Raw genomic sequence first — 20,407 nt, forward strand, 5'->3', positions numbered from 1 at the left:
TTAACTTAATTGAAAATAATGTGCTAGTATATACAGCACAACCAGTACACCAAAAAAATAGTAGAAGCTCTAACAAAATTTCAAAAATTATTTAAGCAATTCAATAACACACTTGTATCTACGAATGCTTATCCAATGAAAAATTCATCGGTAACAATGACTTAAATTAAATTTATCCAAAACCATGTACAATTGCAAAGACTAAAATTCTCAAAATGTTCTTGATTGAACAACATAAAAGCTCTCAATTTCGTATCACACAAATATGAATTATAAATGCACTCAACAATAGTTCCTCACTATAATTATATGCATTTACTGAATTCCCCTATTTTCTCTTAAAGGTAGGTCTTCGTAAATAAACTTAGAAGCATGTTGGTTAAGCTTAAAATTATCTCCATATAAAATGGGATAAACATGTATCTTATACATAAAAAGTAATAAATGATAATATAATATAATACTAAATTTCATAATTACAATTGTTAAATTTTATATGATTTATTAAGCACAAATTATAAATCTTTTTATAAATGTCTATAATACCTAATTGAAATATATATATCTATATTAAAAAACTGTAATTTTAAAAAAATCAAGTTTAAATTAAATTTTCAATTATTGTTACTGAAATTACCACATCAAATTAATTAATATAAAATATTATTTATATAATTCAATATAAATACATATAGAAAAAATAAAATAAAAATATATTATTCTGCTCATATTAAACTTTTGAATAATTACTTATATTTTGAATTTAAATTGAAAATAATAATATATAATTAATACAATGAAAATTAATTATATTTTTATCAAAATTATTAGATTAATTTACTATATTATAATTGGATAAAATATAGTTCACATAGCACGTCATTCATATCCCCAGGAATAGCCTAGGCTAGAATTTCAGAAAGATTTGAAGACACAAGTAAATAGACGAAAAATATATATATTTCAAAGTTCAAAGAACTATCAAGTACAAACAATGCTGGTTCATATACAACCAAGACAACTGCTAATTCCGCAGCAAAGTCAGGCCCCATTTTCCGACCTTGCACTGGTAATTTAGAACCCAGCCCCATTTTCAAGGGAGTTAGTCATCATCTGACAAGCAAACAATGTCAGTTGCTCCTCCGCCTTGTTGAGCTGGGTTCGACCGAATACTTAGGGCCAAGCTTGAACTAACACCTGGCAGCAAGTTGCTTGGGGGATTGGGATTGGCACCGGATACTTGATTGTGCATTCCCATTAGAACATCCATTGAACGTAAAGATGAGTTAGGTAGAGCTGCTAACCCTCCGGCAATTTCATGCCGGATCCTACCAGCTTGGCCAGTAGTTGATAGCTGCCTGTATGCAAGGTTGTGTGACAGCTGACTTGACATTCCACGAGACTGCGATGGAACACTGCTCAAGGAAATAGAAGCTGAAGGTCTATATGCATGTAAATGAGGGGCTGGAGCACGAATTTCACTGCCCATTTGAAAGTTTCCTGTAACGCGAGAGACGGAACTGATACAGGGAGGTCTAGTTGTAGTGCCTGAGAAAATTTCTAAAGGGTTAACAACCTGCAAATTTGTGCATTGACTACAGGAGAAACAGTTCGCATGCTAGTACCTGAGCTAGTTGAAGGGAGACCAGAAGCACCGGAAGGCCACAAAGATGGACCCATGGTTTGTGTATTGACTACAGCTGGTGAAACAGTTTGCATGCTAGTGGCTGACCCAGTTGAAGGGAGACCAGAAGCAGTGGAAGGCTGTTGAACCATCCGTTGTGATGAAAGTTGAAGTAGCTGCTGCATGAAACTGGAATTTGCCTCTGTCAGAATGACAATGGTTAGGCGGTCAGTATAGTGAAAGCAAAAAATAGCTAGAACAATATATTATGGTTGTTGGGTTGGGTGTTAGCTTCTTTATGCACATACACATATTTATATGCCAGCAAGTTCACACAAACAGTTACCAAGCATACTCTTTCTTTAAACTTTCAACATAAAAATTTGTGGTAACCCAAACAATCAATATAAACAAATTCTAAATTTTCGGTAGTGAATAGAACTATACTGTGTCAAAAGGTTGACCACAACAAATCTGGGATTCAGTAGGTAAACCCTAAACCCACCAAGGCATAGAATTTTCATCAAGTGGACGAATCAAAGCATCACTCTGATTCTCTATTCTTTCATTACCATGTTAAAATAACCAAGTAAGATTCACCTTGCTGTATTCCTGCTGAGCCAGATGCCCCACTATCCATACATTTAGACCTGAAGGCCTCAGCCAATATATTATTCAAGAGAACTTTGTTATAATTTACATCAAGCTCCTCCTTCCGGATCAGAAATTCTGTCTCTTTCTCCTGAAGTTTAACTTCATACTTTCTACGAACCTGAGCCACAACTTCCTCAATTTCCTTCTCACACTCGAATTTCAGCTGCAGCTTCTGTTCAAAGAAGAAGTCTTCAGCAGAAAGTAAACCATATATGATTGTTTACCAAGCAAGCAAGAGGAAACTAACCGTATCTTCATGAACCTTAATGGTCTGGTCTCTTTCTTGGGATATTCTTTCCATTTCATTTTTAAGGGGGTCAGGATATAATGGCAAAGGCATCCGGGATGATACAGGAGGTGCAGTCTGCAAGGGATGGCCTCTGGAAACAGAAGGAACTGAAGCTGTACTTGTTTCTGAAACCTGCCTCAAATGCCGACCAATGGTTCCATTGATGGGTGAATGAAGGGGCTGCAAAACATCTTGACTGGACAGGTCAATATGGTTGGTTATCGATTGCCTTTGAGCCTGAGAAATTAGGTTAGCATGTTGACCATCATTGCTTGGTTGATGTTCAGTTGCACTAACTGAAGGTAGATCCGGAGAGAGGTTCAAAATTGATTCTGTGGACCTCAACTGCTGTGTATCAGGATTGGACACATTGCAAGTCACATCAACAGCACCATTAGATGGTAAAGTTTCAGCTACCTGAGAAGCATTTTGCATTTCATTGTTTGCAGCATCTCTAGTTTGTATTCCTGAGGAAGCATAAGGAAGAGAACCCACATTTGGGGATACCTGTCCATATAAGAATTGTAATCAAATTGTGAGCTGGCCAGTAGCAGAGTATTGATAGCATAATCTCTCCAATTTATACCACAAGGGTATATTAAATAAATCCACAATAGAGCAGCCAAAGCCATGCAAATTATCTGCATTACCTTCTAATCTATGTTGTTACTACTTTGCTTTAGTTTTTAGGTGTGAAATATCAACATAAGAAATGTCTTAGCAGAAAAAAGTTTAATAGAAAAGACCAAAAAGAATCCTACATACCAAATCTGCCACAGCCTGTAATGAAGATGGATCTGCCAGAGACCGTTCTTGGAATTCAGGTTCTAAGTTCATAAAGCATAGTATGCCATCAAGCCGATCAATTTCGATGGCACATGTTCCATCATTTTCTCTATGAGCACTACCACCTTCGAGGAGTTCACTACAAGCAGTTTCAGGTTCAGCCAAAGAGATCTCTTCAGCAGGCATTGAAAGTGCAGCTGTATCAGGTATTTGCTCTTGTTCTTTAGATGTAGAGGGATTCGTGCAGACAACATTATTCATGTCATCACTGGAACTTGCAATCTCTGATGAGATGTTTGGAACTTCTCCGTCAAGCACATTCAGTGTAGCCCCACCAAGGATCTCTTTCTCAGATGAAGTGTTAGCAGAAATGATATTTCCCTGACCAACTTCAGATGCATTCAAGGCAAGCTCCCCTTCAACCATGGTTAATGTGGTCCCACAAGAAATTTTTTCAGATGAAGGTGCCACCAAAGATGGCAAATTCTCATGATCTTCCCTAGAACTGACAGTCTCAGCTGCTCTTAAATGAACCTCGCCATCAAGATTGCTTAATGTGGTTCTAACAGGATTTTCTCCAGGTGATGGTGCTTCCAACAAGAGAACATTCTCCTGACCACCACTAGAATTGACAATCTTAGTTGTTCTAAAGCAGATATCCCCAACAGCCTTTCCTAATGCAGCTCCATCAGGAATTTTTTCAGAGGAAGGTGCTTCTGCTGAGACATGGGTTTCTTGATCTGCATTGAAATTGGCAACCACAGATTCTTTTAAGGGAACCTCCCCATCAACCTTTGTTAATTTATATATATCAGAATTAATTTCAGATGATGGTACTTGCACTGAGGCAAGATTATTCTGCCCTTCACAGATAATTACACTCTTAGCTGTTTTCAAGGGAACCTCCGTGTTAGGCTTGCTCAAAGTGGTTCCATCAGGAATTTCCTCATGTGAGCATGCTTCAATAGGAACAGCATTCTCCAGAGCATCAGTAGGAGAAACAGTCTCAGGATTACCATTTGACATTTTCAATTTATATTCATCAGAAATCTGGTCTTCATTCAACCGTCTAAGAGAAAGGACACTCTCGGTAACATCACCTGAACTGACAGTTGGTGGCACTTGAACCCCTACATTTGGAAGTTCTCCTACAGAAACCAGTTCTTTGGGACACGAATCTTTGTTGATGGCCTGTTCTTCACCAACACCCAAACAGACAGTTTTATTGCCCTCCTCAATTAATGCTACCTTAGAATTCTCCTTGCAGGGTCCAGCCATATAAATGGGATCAACTTTGTCAGGAAGAACTTCGGACAATCTTACCTCACTTCCTTCGGCAGATTGAACAGAACTGGAAGAACTTCCTTCAGGAAGATTAGCCTTGCTAATAGGTGGCTTCACTAATTCAACCCTAGCCCAGGACTTAACTGCTTCCACCCAACGAGTCTTTCTTTCTAAAACATTGCTTCTTGCTGCCCCCTGCGATGCCTCAAGGTTCTTAAGGTCTGTATCCATCCTCTGTTTTAGTTCATCAAACTTACTAGCATATTCAATATCCAAATTTTTTATCTTATTAGTCCTCATCAAGAAATTACTGTGCAAACGGATAACAGCTGCTTCTGTTTGTTTCTTGTTCTCCAGCAGAGCTTTTTCTTCCTCGTACTTCTTTTTAAGTTGCTTCATTTCCTCCTTTTGCTTCTCAGTTAGTTTTGTCAACTGCTTATCAAATTTTTTCTCACTTTCGTTGATGCTTTTTGCAAGATCTCTCTGTGCCAATTGAAATTCTCGGGACACTCCAGACTCTGCAATGACCCGTGCATCAGAAGCCTCTTGAAACCTCAATGAATCTTTATCCTCTGTGTTTCCATCAGCTTTAATTGATAATTCAGAACCTTTGGAAGGATTTGAAACCTTCAAACATCCTGTACGATATACAAACATTCTCTTCAGACACCGCAGCAATGAATTAACATAGGCTGCCTCTTCTTTCTTGCAGGTAAAGCCAAGATGCTGCTTTGCAAGTGCAAGTGATTCTTTATGATCAATTTTCTGCTTCAACAAAGAAGCTGTACACCAACACTGAACGTACAGAAAACAAAAGATAAACATGTTGAAGTACCATTACATAATTAATACCTGCTTAAATTCTTATAAACTACATGCAACAGAAGGTTTTAGAAATCTCAAACATTCATAACATATACACAAAAATACAGCAGCTATACACCTTAATAGAATGTTCGAAGTTACCTGAATATTTTTATGGGTAAACTACACTCAAGGTCACTAAACTATTAGTAAATTTACATTTTGGTCACTTAACTTCAAAAGGTTACACAATGATCACTGAACTATTCAAAAATTTTCATTCAAGTCCCTAGACTGTTAAGTTTTTTTTTTTCTAAAAGTGCAGCTAAAAAACTCCAAGCGTCGATTCAACAATTGGTACGGTGAATCAATACCTATCAACAAGTAGTAAAACATACATTAGATCCAAGCCAATCTGTCAATCAGTGTTGGAAATTCGTAACCTTCAAAGCTATTTCAGGAAAAAAAACCAAACTGTAGAAGAGAAAAGAGCTTCTAATTGGTGCAGACGATGCAAATTGAGAAGGCCATACAGAAGTGATTTTAACTTTCGTATAGTTCAGTGACCATTTTGTAACCTTTTGAAGTTGAGTGACCAAAATGTAAATCTACTAATAGTTTAGTGACCTTGGTTGTAGTTTACCCTATTTTTATTCATCAAAGTAAAATAGGTAGACAAATCTAAGCACATATATTAATAAATAAATCCAAAAAAGGGTTTATATCAAAGAACAACAAGAGGAGAATACAAACAAAAACAAAGATGGGCTCCTTTGACTATTTTCTAGACCTAAGAACTAGACATGACCTACTTAGTTCTTTACCTCTCTCTCCATGCAAGAAGAGTAATTCTAGCTGAACTCAACCTTCACTTGCCTATAGATGAAAGACGTCTCTATATAAAACTACTCTACCCGATCAAGGTTGAAGGTTAAAGTTTCAACCCATTCCATCTAAATTAAATAATGTGTCCTACTGTATTGAGTGGACCATTAGAAAGATAGCCAACTTAAGCATCAAAAACTCAGTAGAATATTTTGAGTGCAAGCTCTAACAAAATAAGACATGCAAATTTCCCAACGCGATGGTAAGAGTATTCACCTTTCACTCCTCACCATTTGGAACCAAGATTAAACATCAAAAACCTTTTCAACAAGAAGTTGCAAACATTATAAAGAAAGAAACACAGCTTGACTATGCCAAGTACGAACTTATGAACAAAATATACCATCACAAGATTCGGCACACGGATCTAAAACTGATTGGAATACATATTGCTAAAAAAGAGATGAAATATAGCACAATTGGCACAAAAAGCTAGGCCTGAAAAGTGCAAGTTCCTGAGTCCTACCAAGGGGAATTCCATATAACATAATTTCCATCATATCCATTTGCTTACAAAGGCAAAACTGCAAATAATACAGCAGCTGTCTATGAGAAAGGGTAAAATGAGTAGACATTTGGTGTCAAATTTAACAGCATTTAAAAAAAAAAGTTAAGTATAATAAAAGCCTAACTTCATTCTCTCAAACATAAAGGACAAACTAATGGATACAATCAGAGCATATGAAAGACATCCTAGTCCAATTGCATAATAAATTTAAGAAAATAAAAGCGAATAAAGGTCTAACCAGAGAAATCTGAAATGCCTGCAAAATGGTCTCTGGTTCCCTATTGACCAGATGGTTATTCATGACATATTCAAGAAACTTTCCAGCTAAATCCCTCACACCCTCCTACAACACAAACAAGAAGCACCACAAAATAAGCTGTTATAATACAAGGCTGATAGAATGGAAAGGCTTTGATGCTGAACCATTACAGAGAAAAAGAGATTTCAAGGCCCACCGTTACAGAAAATACATGAAAAGTATTTATAATAAAAAGCTCAAAACCCCCTATATTAGTAAATAGATGAAAAAGATCCTTCTTTTCCATCTTATCTCCGGAGGAAAATTTTCAGAAGTGAAATAAATGACAAACCAGGCAGCATTTCTACAAAACAACATCCTAAACTGGCCCATTTTCAAAAACCCTATTGAAGCAACTTTTCCACTTTTAGTCATATTAACATAAAAATGATATAACAGAACTCCAGTAATCTGCAACAGCCAGCCAGAAATGGTTGCATAAGAAAATAATAGTCAATAAGAAGTGCAATTCAAGATTGGAGTGTTCTAGAGAACTATATTTATGAACCATATTTTTCCCTCTACTCTACCTCCCTCTTTACTTTCAGAACTGAGAAACAAAAAGCATTCTGAAATCTCTAATGAAGTTAAATATCCCCCTCCCACAAAATATTTTTCAATGGTATGTTTTTGATTTTAACAAAATTAAGAACTAAAAGCAAAGCCCACACTGAGCACGTCTAATTTTAGTTCTTCCACTGGTGATCAAGGCACATACTGAGAGATGTAGAACTTCACATAGTTTTGCTATCTGTGGCCACAAAATAACATGGAGGGTCTTCTGAGAATCAAGCTGTTTTCTTCTTCTGTCCCATTCTACCATGTTAAGAGATGGTGTTTCTGAGATATCATTGGCCAGATCAATTGAGTTGGTTGCATGAATTTTATCACTCACAGGCTCAGCCAATTTACTCAAAGGAGATATTGAGGTTCCTGTGCTTCCTGCAAATAGTAAGAGAGAGTATTCAGGACAGACCAAATGAGAGAACTATCTTCTACCAAAACTCAATTCATTGCATTTTAATTGCCCATTACCTTGTCTGTCCTCTTGTAGCCCATGTCTTGGAGAGGGATGATCGTTTCCATCATTGACCACCTTGCGTCTCTTTACAACTTCAGCACTTTCAACCTCAGATTTCTTTTGGATAGCATCGAGGTATTGACCCCTTTTCCGGTTCCTCTGAAACGAAGAACAATAGTTCCACCTCGGACTCTTTCCCTCCAAAAGTTTTGTCCAAAATATATGAGGTGGATCTTCATTCATCACTTGGATTTTCTGCTCGCCAAACAATGGCATTTCTGTCCTATACATTCCTTGATTTTGTTTGGCTTGTAAAATTAGGGATAATTTGCTTGCATCATTGTCTATCCCAGTTTGACTCAGTAAGATAAAGAACTCTTGAATCACGTCTTTCAGAAGTGATTGCTCAGGCAAGTTACTTGCATCCAAGGCTGGGATACCATGAATTTTTTCCAACTGGCTGAGTAGGTACGGAGCCCCCCATTTAAGCAGCATGTGACTACTACTAGGGCTTATGTTCACTATGTTGCTATCAAGTGTCTTGTCTTGTTTTGAAAGCATCAAAATCTTTTCCTCCACAGTAAATGCTGAATATAAACGAAATACTTTTATTTCTTCAAAGTGAGAATCAAGTGTTATCTTCTGCAATGCTCTTAGATCATTCACTGGGCTCCAATCACTTCCAAATATTACGACGGTACTGATTGCAGATAATTTGATGCTGGAAAGACAAGCACGAGTTTCCAATAAGAAGACAAATCTCTTCCTCTCATTATTGAATTTATTCAAAGCAGATTGCTTCCTTGAAGGGGTGACACCACCATCTACGCGTTCATAAGAATCTGCACCAAATCTTTGGCGCAGAAAGTCATCCAAAATGTCTCCCATTAAATCCCTTCCAGAACCACCAGTGTACTGTCAATCAAACCATCTACATGAGAAACATAAAATAGCCAAAACCTTGTTTTGCGGGAGTAATTACTATTTAGAAGTTATATGCAAGCACATTCATAATAAAGAAGTAATTACTATTTAGACAAGGGTTTGTTAAAGTAGTTCAAGACACAAAACAACAATATTCATACAAGCAGTAAAGTTACCATTGCATGTTGAATTTTAATCCCAAAATGCTACTTTAAGACATTGAAACATCAAAAGGCAGAGGCTAAACATTAATTGACACAACGACCTATTGAACTAGTCTATTCAAGTTAACCAACATTACTGTCATGTAACAACCAGTTCAGCATGGCTGGATTTTCCATCAGAAATCAGTTGAAAATATAATTAGAACATTTTAAAGAGCTCTCACCTAGAATTTATCAGAAATCAGTAATATATATTTTGTTCATTACAAGTTCTCACAATATGTATCAACCAGTTTCTCATGGCAGCTTTTTGAAAGGTCAAGTTAGCATTTTCGACTTTAGCTCAACTTTTGCAAAAGTTGAAAGTTTCATGTAGAGACCCAATTGGTCAATTCAGCTTCTCGAGAAATAAAGCTGTCCCAAGAGCAAGACCAAACAGGTACTGAGCTACACATTCATTTTTACATGACAAGCACCAGAGCCTTTTTATTTCTGCCACCAGTCAAAACATCAAAATGGCGTATGGCAGGTAAAGTGCTTTAACAAAAGCACGGTAGAACCCCGGAAATGTAACTTTATTTGCTTTTAACAAACTCATAAACAATAATGTACAGGGGAAAATACATACAAGCTTCTTATGTACATTAATCGCTTCAGCATCATCTGCTAAAGAATATCAATAACATAAAACGTGCATAATGCTATATACTGGTTCAGAACCCCTTGTCAAGACAAGTGTACCTGGAAAAGAACAAGCACTTTTAACTCTTGTTTCTTGATCTCCAAAAGAATTGCATCAAGTAGTTGTAATTTGCCACTTGCTTTTATGCCAACATCCAAAAACTCAACATCCTTAAGGCCTTTAGTGAGCCGCATTTGAAGGGATTCATCCACAACATAAGGATGATCACAACACTGTCAACAATTACCATGAAACACAATATTAACTCATCATAAAAGTAAACTTTTACAAATCCTCATTCTAATGCATATATCATGAGAAAAAAAAAATCAACTCAAATACATATACTATAATTATGATAATAATAAAAAGATAAAACAGGGCATTTGGAAATCCAAAATAAATAAAAGGAATTCAAACAAGTGGGGGATGATTAGAGATTCTAAGTTTGAGCTGTAACGATTTATTCCATCCTAAAGATATAAATAAATAAATTTGCATTTCAAGATTTTCTACAAGCACTATCAGCTTACTAAAACCAAATAGCAAAACTTATGATAATGCAACAGAAATTTTCTAACTTATCTTTGAAATGTAACCTAACCTTAATTTCTAAAGTCCATACAGCAGGCTAACACACAACAACCAGAAATTGGCTAGAATATTTTGATATATTAGATTATTTGAAAATAAAAAGGGGAGGAGGGGGAGTCCAAACCATGTAGATGATGCAAAAAGTTCAGTAAACTCAACCTTTCTGCTGGTGATAAGAATGTTACGGAGAGCTCCTACAGGATCAGTCTTTGAAGGTGAACACAGCGAGAGAGAGTTTGAAAGTAGAGTAAAGCAATACTGGTCCAGCTGTGGAATGGATAAGAGTACAGGAACCCAGTACTCTACAAACCTAGATGATTCATAAGCGACGTACTTTGCCAACCTCTCCTTCAAAATAGCAATATTATCACTTGAAGTCATTTGCAAGCTGTCACTACCATTTGAATCGCTCTCAGAATCAAGCAGAGAAAGAAGATTAAGGTACTCAACCACATTATCCTGCAGATACCATGTAGCATACATCAATCAACCTGCAGAAAACAATAACAAGTGAAAAGTAGAATTGCCAAACCTTCAGTTGACTGCTGATAATCAGAAGCCTCTTACTAGCAGTAAACATCTTAATTTGTTCAAAACATGAAGCAATTGTTGGACGTTGGCACTCATCGAGTATTATTACCTCCCATCCTATGCAATCAAGCACATTCAAGTCCTGCAGAACCACAATAAAATTAACAGGAAAACTAATATCAGGTGAATAAAAATGTGGCAATTTTTTTCCTCAATTGAAAATTGGATAGTTAATTCAAGAAAACTCATTAAACTAATAACAAATAGTGATGCAGCACTGCATCCTAATAACTTTGAAATCTGGATACAAATTGATCAAAAGGTGCAGAGAAGTATAAATTCTCGCACAAAACAAGTATACCTTATTTGATACTTGCACTTCTTGTCAAACTTAAACAGAACAATTTTCAAACTATAATTTATCACAGAAGATGGCATATACCTCGCTGACAACTTCAGGTGAGGTTATAAGTACTTGAAACATTACACAACCTCCTTCTTCATAAAACTCCAGGTTCCTAATGCTATTCCGAATTTCTTTACTGCCACTGTAAACCACAACATCGGTAGCTGGTTCCAAACGCAAGAACTCCTCATCCCATAGATATAGTAAAGTGGAAGTTGAGATAATGAGAAAAGGCCTTGACTTGTCAGATGGAAAAGACATAATGAAAGAAATAACATTTGGAATCCTTTCCTGCAAAAAATAGAAACAATTCAGAACTATTGCACATGAAGCTTTGCAGCTCACTACTGTAATGTAATGGTGTATGCAGGTAAGGTGTATATTACGGATCTTGTGCGTATTGTATCTTTTTATAAGCTTACACATGTATGATTGCCAGTAGGTCAGCTTTCCGCATAGGCAAAATGAGAAAAAAAAATTCATGGGCATCTATTGGGTTGTTTTTCACATATTATGCTACATCTGGCATTTCACAATGTTAATGAGCATGTGTGCACGTACCCACATGTATGTAAGTAGACCCATGATTTAGACCCATGATTTAACTCAAAATGCTTGATCAGATCATCTTCAGATACAGTACAGACCCAAGTAACAACATATTTGATCAAGCGTACCTGATTATCAAAAATTACAGCATTCTGGCTCCTAGGCCAATGGTTGCTTAGTTTGCTAACAGAATCAAGATTAGCATCTATTCCAGATGAAACACCAGCTGGTAATTGAGAAAACTTTAGAGATGTACCTGCTCTGTCCTGTGCAAGCTCCTAGTTAGTTAGAAACAAGCCCTTCAAATAAAAGGGGAATAGAACATACATATTATAACTGTTAAATCGCGATAGTGGTGGCGTAACAGGTAAATGAAGCCCAAACCAAATCTTGCCAAACAAAAATGTCCACATAATTCATAAGGCTCAATAGTGGTACAACATAATGATTTAACAAATACAAATCTCATGGTTAACATCAAATCAAGTGGTGGTAGCTTTTAAAAATCACAAGTTCAAATATAAAAAGATATTAGGGCTTGAACCAATAGTTATTATTTGGGGTTTTAAACCTGAATGTTACATGTTCACACAAGGGATCCGGCAAAGGGTTGATGATGTGGCAGTGCTATACCCTCCTTGTGGCCTCCCAGAATAGCCAAGCAACAAATGCTATGCAAAACATAGGTTATTTGTCCACTAGTCCAAGCATGTAAATACATATTAAACAAATTATAGACAGATGCATCTTAACCACTACGAAATTCCAACATATTAAGTTGGACCAAATCTTGTTAGAATATAAATTATTTCACACTTTTCTTTAGGCACCTTAAATTTAGAAGATTTCTTTCCCTTCTTGAAACAAGTTTCATAATCTCGTATAAGGCTCTGGCCTTCTGGACAACGGAAAAAGGAAGCATTATCCAACTCCCATGAAGCATGCTCATAACCAAGACCACACCATTTCACAAGCCACTCAACATGACAACATAACTTATCATCATCATGCCCGTTACAATGACGATCACACTCCTTGGTAATCAACAATCTTTTCTGTAGCAAATGATGTGGCACTGCCCAGTGTTGCTTCCACACAGAACCCTGAACAATAAACATATCTGAATGACTATCTCGAGTAACATTTTACAAAATAATCCTCCACTGAAAGAATATGACTGTGAACCTGATTTTTTCTGTTATATTTAGCTACAAGTGATGGAGCTTCAAGCAACACCTGGTTCTCCGGTAACCAACAATTATGAACATGAGCAAGACCTTTGTATTTCACAAAATATTGCTTCTGTCCTCGCAATCCTAAAACCAAACACCAAATGCAAAGTATTATCATTAACAGCTCATTCATCCTATATGTTATTGTTACGAAGTACAGCAATTATCAAACAAAACAAATCAAGATAGCATTACTAAAAACTTTGGCAACATAATCTACCAAAGCAGTCAGAAAACATCAATGGCACAATTATAGAAATATGTTGCAATGAGGGGGAAAAAAGCTATGGAAATAAGAAGATAATTGATTGTTCCCATACCATCCTCCAAAGCCTCCAGTACTCTAGAATCCCAAATTGCTTCTATTCCCTCTGAAACCGAATACACCCCTGATTCTAATTTTTTCCTCACACATGATAGACAGTACCAAACTCCAAGATGGAACTCCTCAAGGGGAGGTTCTAGACACGGAAGATGATAACTTCTTTGACAACCTTTTCCATGACAGCGTCTAAAATAGGATGACAGAGTGTAAGATAAAATACATCCAAAATTTACTCACAGAGTAGTCATCAAATATAACCAAGAATATGCTGAACAATCTAAAAAGATTAAAATTAACACAAAGTTATGTAGGACATGCTAAAGACCTGTGAAAGCCCTTAATTGTCCAAATGTCTCCTATCTAATTGACTGAAATTTCTTTTAAACATTAAGTCATAGAAGAACAAATTAAGTTAACATTACAAAATTATAATAGGGATGGTTATCAACTATGTTAACAGGACTCAGGACACGGATAAGGATCCAAGTGTCAGATTCATTGTTGTAACAAAAGTTTGGACACGGATACTTAGTGTGGATTTTTTATAATACCATTTTTAATTAAAAAGATGAAATTAATGATTTTAGTGTGGAATTTTTAAAATATCAACTCTTTTTAATGGTTTTTAAAAAAAATAATGATATTATATCCCCTTTCCACTTTCCTTTTTTACCTTTTTTCCCCTCTCAAACTCTCCACCTTCCCCAAAAATTGTGCCTGACATTATTTTTATATATTACTCTCTTATAAAGACAAAAATCCAATGCAAATATAGGGTATGACATTTATTATGCCCTATTTTTTTATCATTTATTTCAAACGTTTTTTTCTCTTTCTTTTATCATCGTCTTCCTTCTACCATGTCTATCTCTTCTCTTTCATCTCTGCAAATCAAAGTTCTCCATTTTTCTCTTCTCAGTTATCACCCACAGCCATGTCCACCATTTTCTGCCAGAACTGACCCACTGACCCGTATCCCGTGTCAGGATCCATATTGGATCGTGTCAACCCGGGTACGGCACCCCAAACAGAAGAGTCCAGGTAACAAAGGTTATCAAGATACATAAAAAGGGCAACCCAAAATATTTATAAGAATAGTGAATCTAAATCTCTTATTAATCAAAGCATCTAATGCAGAATAAAACTACTCATTAGCTCCACATATTCACCTATCAACCATATAAAATTATAATATACGTAAACCGATGAAAAAGGGTTACCCACAAGAGCTTCCCATCAAGTTTGCATACAATGCAAGTATTTTGATCATTGCATGTTTGAAGATCTGCAGAGGAGATGCATTGTTGCATATAACTACAGGGCTTTTCAGCATGTCCCGTGCTAATACCAACATCAGGTTCCCCTCTATCCTAATACAATGCAGCAAAACAAAGGAAACAGTTATGAAAAGGTCAAATAAAAATCAAATAAAATCATTAGATAAGGGTTAGAAAAAAAATCATTATCATGAGACCTTAGTAGAAAACTAGATCCTTACTCCACTAGTACAACAAAGTAAGTAAGCATTTGCTACAAAAGTTACTAATCAACCAAAGACATCTACTGTTGGTTTCTTGGATTTTGACATCCATCTTTTTTTCAACAAAAGATAATAAAAGGCATACCACATAAGAGGCTAAGACAAACTCAGGCAACCAAAACCTTGCCTATCAAAGACATCACATTTTTAAACTTAGCAAACTTCATTCGATAAAAATTAATAAATCAACAAAAAAGATTGAATTTCCCTTTTCCACAACAGATGAAAAGTAAAAGGATTGAAAACCTGCTCGACACTATCCAATTAAGAAAAAATCAGAAAAGGAAAGGCATGCAAATCCCAATTAATTCTTATTTTATTTATAACCTTCCTCGGTTTTCTTTTAGTAAAGAGTATCTAGGAAAGTAAAAACAACCTTAATATCGGAGGATCCAAACACCCAACCTTCCTCAGCTTTCTTTTATTCATAAGTACATATATATAGGAAAAAGGGTTCAAAAGAAATGAAAGAAGAAAAACAACCTTAGTATCGGAGGATCCAAATAACTGGTTTGCATTAAAAGAGCAAGTCTCCTGCTTTTTTGAACCACAGTTGACCCTGCAAAATATGAATCCATATTTCTTTAAAAAAGAAAAGAATATACTTCATCCGTTTCATGATAAGGCATTCCCAAAATTCGAAAAGAAAAGCTAAAACTGCTCATAAACAAAGGCTGTACCATTATTACAAATTCATTTATTTTTTATTATAACCACAGGCAGCATTGAGAGACAGTTCAATTTGTAACACAATAAAATTGTTGGTATCTCAATCCATAAATGTAAGGTAGTGAGTGTGGTGAATTTAATTTGGTTGAATTAATTAACAATCTAATTTTGTTATAAGGAGCATTATTAAAAAAGTAAAAATTCTTAGCAAAAGATTCAGTTTTAGTGAACTAGAACTGGGTCCAACAAAATCATCCACTGGAGGTTTCACGAATATTCTCGTGGTTGGTGAGTCATGATATCTATTGAAATGCTAACATCATAAAACAACATACATCATAATCTAGTTTACTGTCCTATTTTTGTATTTAACAAAGGCCAAAAATGCACCCTGACCAATTAGAACCTAAATAAGCATCCTAGCACTATTATTCTTAGTACGTCTACATGCACCCATCACAAACACCAACAGCCCTCAACTAAGCATTTACATATATCACATTTCAACACCAAATATTCCCCTTTATCTTACAAACTAAACATAGAAATAGATGCAATCATTTCCCTCTTGCTCAGAAATAAGCCTCGCAATGACAAAAATCTAGCTTATATCCTCTCCAAGATGTACATCATGCCATCACATTCAAAATTAATCTCAAGCTTAAGGACCTCAACCTACATATTAGAAAAAAGAAGAAAAAATAGAATGACTAGCAAAAAGATCTAATTTGGTAGGACTTTAGGGGAATTTAAAAAAGAAAGTATAATATCACGATCAAGGACCAGCCCAAGCAGGATGGAAGTTACCAACTTTGGACTTCGCAGATTTTCCTGCATGGCCTTTCCAGCATCATCATTAACTTCTCCATGTACCAAACGGTTCTTAACAATTTGTGGAACATCTTTCGTTGAAGACATATCCTTGCAACTATCCTTTTGGCAAGTAGAAAATGATTTATGCTCATCATTTTTTTCAAATGCTTCCTTTACAGATTGATTTGTACTTGCCACCACAGACCTTTCATGAGTTCTCTCGGTGAGTTTTTCTAAAAGCTCCACCTCCATGTTTCGACAATCAGTTCTGTTCAGATCACCACAATGATCTACAACACAAGCAGGCAAGCATAAGAATAATATATTTAATCAAATAAAACCACTGAAAAGAAGAGTAACACATATTTTAGATCAACATAATATGTCCTAGAAAAGGAGGTTCATATACAGATGAAAGAAGCAAATCAGAGGTACACGCATAGACCGTCAGAGTTACACTTATGAGCAATTATAATCTGAAAAATGAGGGAGGAAGAATGAAAAGAAGCTACCAGCTCTATCAACTTGCTGAGGTGTTTTCCTTAACAATGCTCTATAGGCACGAGCATCCATCCTCTTCTTCTGTGCCTCACCTTGCCCATCTTCTTGCTCATTCTGTTTAACTTCTACACTTCGCGTAGTCAATGGTTTCACACTGTTCTCTTCTTTCTCTTTCTTCCTTTTTCTATCCAAGGACCCAGGACTCGTATCAGACTTCTTTGATCCCAAAGAACCAGATGAGGAGAGCATCTTATCCCTCTCAGACCTCCTCAGAGGACTCAAATTCTTCTGCTTTTCAATTTGCTCAGATTTCCTCTTAACTGGGGAAGTCATTGAATTGAAATTTTTTATCTGCTTCTCAAATCGCTCTGACTTTTGAGTACTACAATTCACTGATGTTTTTCCACCAGTTTGACTTTGGAATCACCATCTTCACCACCCTTAGCTTTACTAGACCTAATAGCAAGCGTCGTGCCTTCAAAATGAACAAAAAGAATCTTAAAACAATGCATAGAGAACGCAATTAATTCACATCTAAAAAAGCCTAGTTGTGGACAAAATAAAGGGATGATTTATTGCTATAAATTATGATTCAATAATATCTGCATAAATTCTCATGAACAAGAAAGCAACCATATATGCAGAGTGTCAAATAACATCACAATCTGCACAATGCCACAGCTCCAAACCCTAAAAAACCTAACTCAAGCCACCAATACAGTCAATAAACATTGTTACCACCAGTTATACACAAGTTAAGTTATTTCAATATAATCGCATACGGCTCAAACTAAAACCCTAACTAACTTGAAAAAAAAAGTAAAAATAAAAATAAAAATAAAGACTCATGAAGTATCGTGATTTCCATGCTTAAGTATGGCCTTACCTTCATGCAAATCCGATGAATAAAAATTTTTCCCGTTTAAGATTCGATTACCTTTTTATTTCAAAGCTCAGTTATGTTTCCTAATAAAACAATCTTTGATTAACAAATGCGAGCAAACGTCCTTTTTTTTTTTTTTCTACCCGAGAAAACGAGGGAATATGAAGGAAAATTTTAACTAGGTTTTTTGGAAACTTAACTTTTACACAGTTTTCAATTGAAACGTCTCTACACCTTTGTAGATGCTAAAGATTTTATAGAACAACAAACACGAAATTACTGAAAAGGCCTTAACAAGGCTTACGATATTCCGTTCCCTTTGCGCGCGAATCTGGAAAAAATTAATTGCATTTTCCCTCTGTTCATTCTGTTGACCGTTCAAGACTTTTGAGTCCACCTATTATCGCACATCTCAATTCTCAAGCCCAACCAAAAATTAAATGAAATTCTCAGCTATAAAATCAATTCAATTATATTTAGCATAATGATTTATTTAGTGTTGTAATTTTAGGGCATTTTACTAAAAAAAACCCTTTTTTTAAAAAAAATTATCGAAATGGGCCCATTATTTAATTATTTACCGGAATGGTTTATTTTCCGAAAAATCGCGTCTACGTCAGCGCAATGTCAGGGGACGCGCCAGGAAATCGTGTCCACGTCAGCAAATCGCGCTGACATGGACGCGATTTCCTGCCATATGGCGCGGTCCGGGGACACGATTTTGCCGTTTTTCCCACATTAGGTTTTTTTAGCTTTTAGGGCTTAGGGTTCAGGCTTTTTAGGGTTTTTAGGTCCTGGAAGAAATAATTTCGAGTTAACGTTTCTGATCAAATAGTATAAAATCGCTTCTAGCAGGATGCTATTTGAGAAAATTTTGTGAAATCACGCCCTAGTGGACGCGCTTTTGCTACAGTAGGTCATGGAAGAAATAATTTTTTTTGACATTTCTGAGCAAATAGTATAAAATCGCTTCTAGCAGGATGCTATTTGAGAAGAATTTGTGAAAATCGCGCCCTCGTGGACGCACTTTTGCTACAGTAGCATGTTTGGGCTGAGGCTATAAATTAGGCAGAAAATGTTCTCAGAATGCATAAGTCACAGCAGAAACAATTTAAAGAGACTAAGAAGATAAGAGTTCCAAATATGAGTGAATGTATTAGTGCTGTTATTTACTACGATGGTGAGGTTTGCCACACCGAGAATGGTGTTATTTTTTTGTCGGAGAATACGGTGCGACTGGTTTTTAACCAGAACATAGATTTGACAGAACTTCGTAAAAGAATTAGGCGTAAAATTTTCAGAACGACGCCAATGAAAGTTCTGTCTATCACATATCGATTTTGTTCTTCTGTTGATCCGGTGACATATGACTCGTTCGACATAAAAGGTGTTCGTAGCTTGGAGGCAATGGTGCAGACTCATCTTGCTAGTGGAGTACCTTATATTGAGTTATATGTGCAATTTACATAACTAACTGATGTACTTGCGACCGGTGTTCGAGATGTATACACGACCCCAGGCCGATACTCAGTTAGCGGGTTACAAAATACGGAACAGCCCATGTTCGGTAGCGGTGTCGAATGCACATCCCCTGCAAGACACTCTATCGGTGGATGGGACATGTACGTCGGTGGCTCGACGTTTGATGCTGGAAATACGTACTGGGGAACGGCATCAAGTTCTAGTGGGTGGCAATCTACATCCAAATGGGGACGTTATCAAATGCCCAGAAGAAGGGATGACGTACTCCCTAAGACGTCAACCGGTGAGGGGACCTCGTACGCTACAGATGATTGTGGGTTAGAAGATGACTCCGATGTGGATCCACCTCGAGAGCCCGGGCCGGATGATGCAGAAGTTGGCTTATTTTCTGAATTGGAGCCTATTCCAACAGAACCTGAAGATGCTGAAAGGAGTTCAGATAAAGAAGAAAATCCACGATTCAGAGCATACTCACCTCCAGCCCACATGCATAATGTCGATCTGTCTGCAGATGATGCGTTAGAGTTTCCAGATCTACCACACCGGTTGCATGATCGTACAAGTTCGGGGGTAGATTCCAGTGAATTTGAAGTTGGTAATCAGTTTACCAACAAGGATAGTTTTATTGGTGCTTTGAAACAACATAGCATAAAAAACGGCGTTAACTACCACGTCGTTAAATCCAAATCTGATAAGTTTGAGGCGAAGTGTGCGATCCAAGACTGCACATGTTCATGGAAAATCTACGCCTCGTTAAGGAAAATGACAGGGTTGTGGGAGATTAAAAAGTATAAAGGTCCACATACATGTGCTGCAGGTATAGTATTGACGGTTTCTGAATAATACTTTTATTATGCAATGGTGCATTATTTAATGTACTCGGTTTATAGGTGTTTCACAAGATCATCCCAAGATGGATTCAGCTATGTTAGCTAGCTTGATACTGTCCACGGTAAAAG

At 36.4% G+C, this 20,407-nt stretch overlaps 1 protein-coding gene across 10 annotated transcripts; it reads right to left on the bottom strand.

Annotated features, from left to right (window-relative positions):
* Positions 1–942: 942 nt before the first annotated feature.
* Positions 943–18,382, bottom strand: LOC107962768 (helicase protein MOM1). Of its 10 annotated transcripts, none has more exons than XM_041098789.1 (21): positions 18,271–18,382; positions 17,095–17,558; positions 16,581–16,872; positions 15,584–15,659; positions 14,785–14,930; positions 13,556–13,746; positions 13,189–13,319; positions 12,834–13,106; positions 12,132–12,269; positions 11,491–11,745; positions 11,050–11,190; positions 10,677–10,976; positions 9,983–10,156; positions 8,168–9,068; positions 7,851–8,074; positions 7,073–7,177; positions 3,333–5,432; positions 2,526–3,074; positions 2,225–2,450; positions 1,626–1,826; positions 943–1,548 (listed from the first exon to the last, which is right to left on the bottom strand). In XM_041098789.1, exons 2-21 carry the CDS (start codon positions 17,414–17,416, stop codon positions 1,103–1,105), a joined length of 7,191 nt encoding a protein of 2,396 aa, XP_040954723.1. In that variant the 5' UTR covers positions 17,417–17,558; positions 18,271–18,382; the 3' UTR covers positions 943–1,102. The 10 variants fall into 10 exon arrangements, with proteins under 10 accessions (XP_040954723.1, XP_040954722.1, XP_040954721.1 ...); XM_041098788.1 differs by lacking the exon at positions 18,271–18,382 and adding an exon at positions 17,970–18,224; XM_041098787.1 differs by lacking the exon at positions 18,271–18,382 and adding an exon at positions 18,021–18,194.
* Between the last annotated feature and the right edge of the window lie 2,025 nt (positions 18,383–20,407).

Source organism: Gossypium hirsutum, chromosome D08, assembly GCF_007990345.1.
Source record: "Gossypium hirsutum isolate 1008001.06 chromosome D08, Gossypium_hirsutum_v2.1, whole genome shotgun sequence".
Taxonomy (NCBI): Eukaryota; Viridiplantae; Streptophyta; class Magnoliopsida; order Malvales; family Malvaceae; genus Gossypium; species Gossypium hirsutum.

Excerpts from the sequence above, each read along its gene's own strand:
- LOC107962768 (XM_041098789.1), bottom strand. The coding sequence starts at position 17,416 with ATGACTTCCCCAGTTAAGAGGAAATCTGAGCAAATTGAAAAGCAGAAG. Across the intron at positions 11,746-12,131 it reads CTGTAATTTTTGATAATCAG|GAAAGGATTCCAAATGTTAT; the intron begins GTACGCTTGATC and ends TATTTTTTGCAG. Across the intron at positions 9,069-9,982 it reads AAGTGCTTGTTCTTTTCCAG|TACACTGGTGGTTCTGGAAG; the intron begins GTACACTTGTCT and ends TTTGATTGACAG.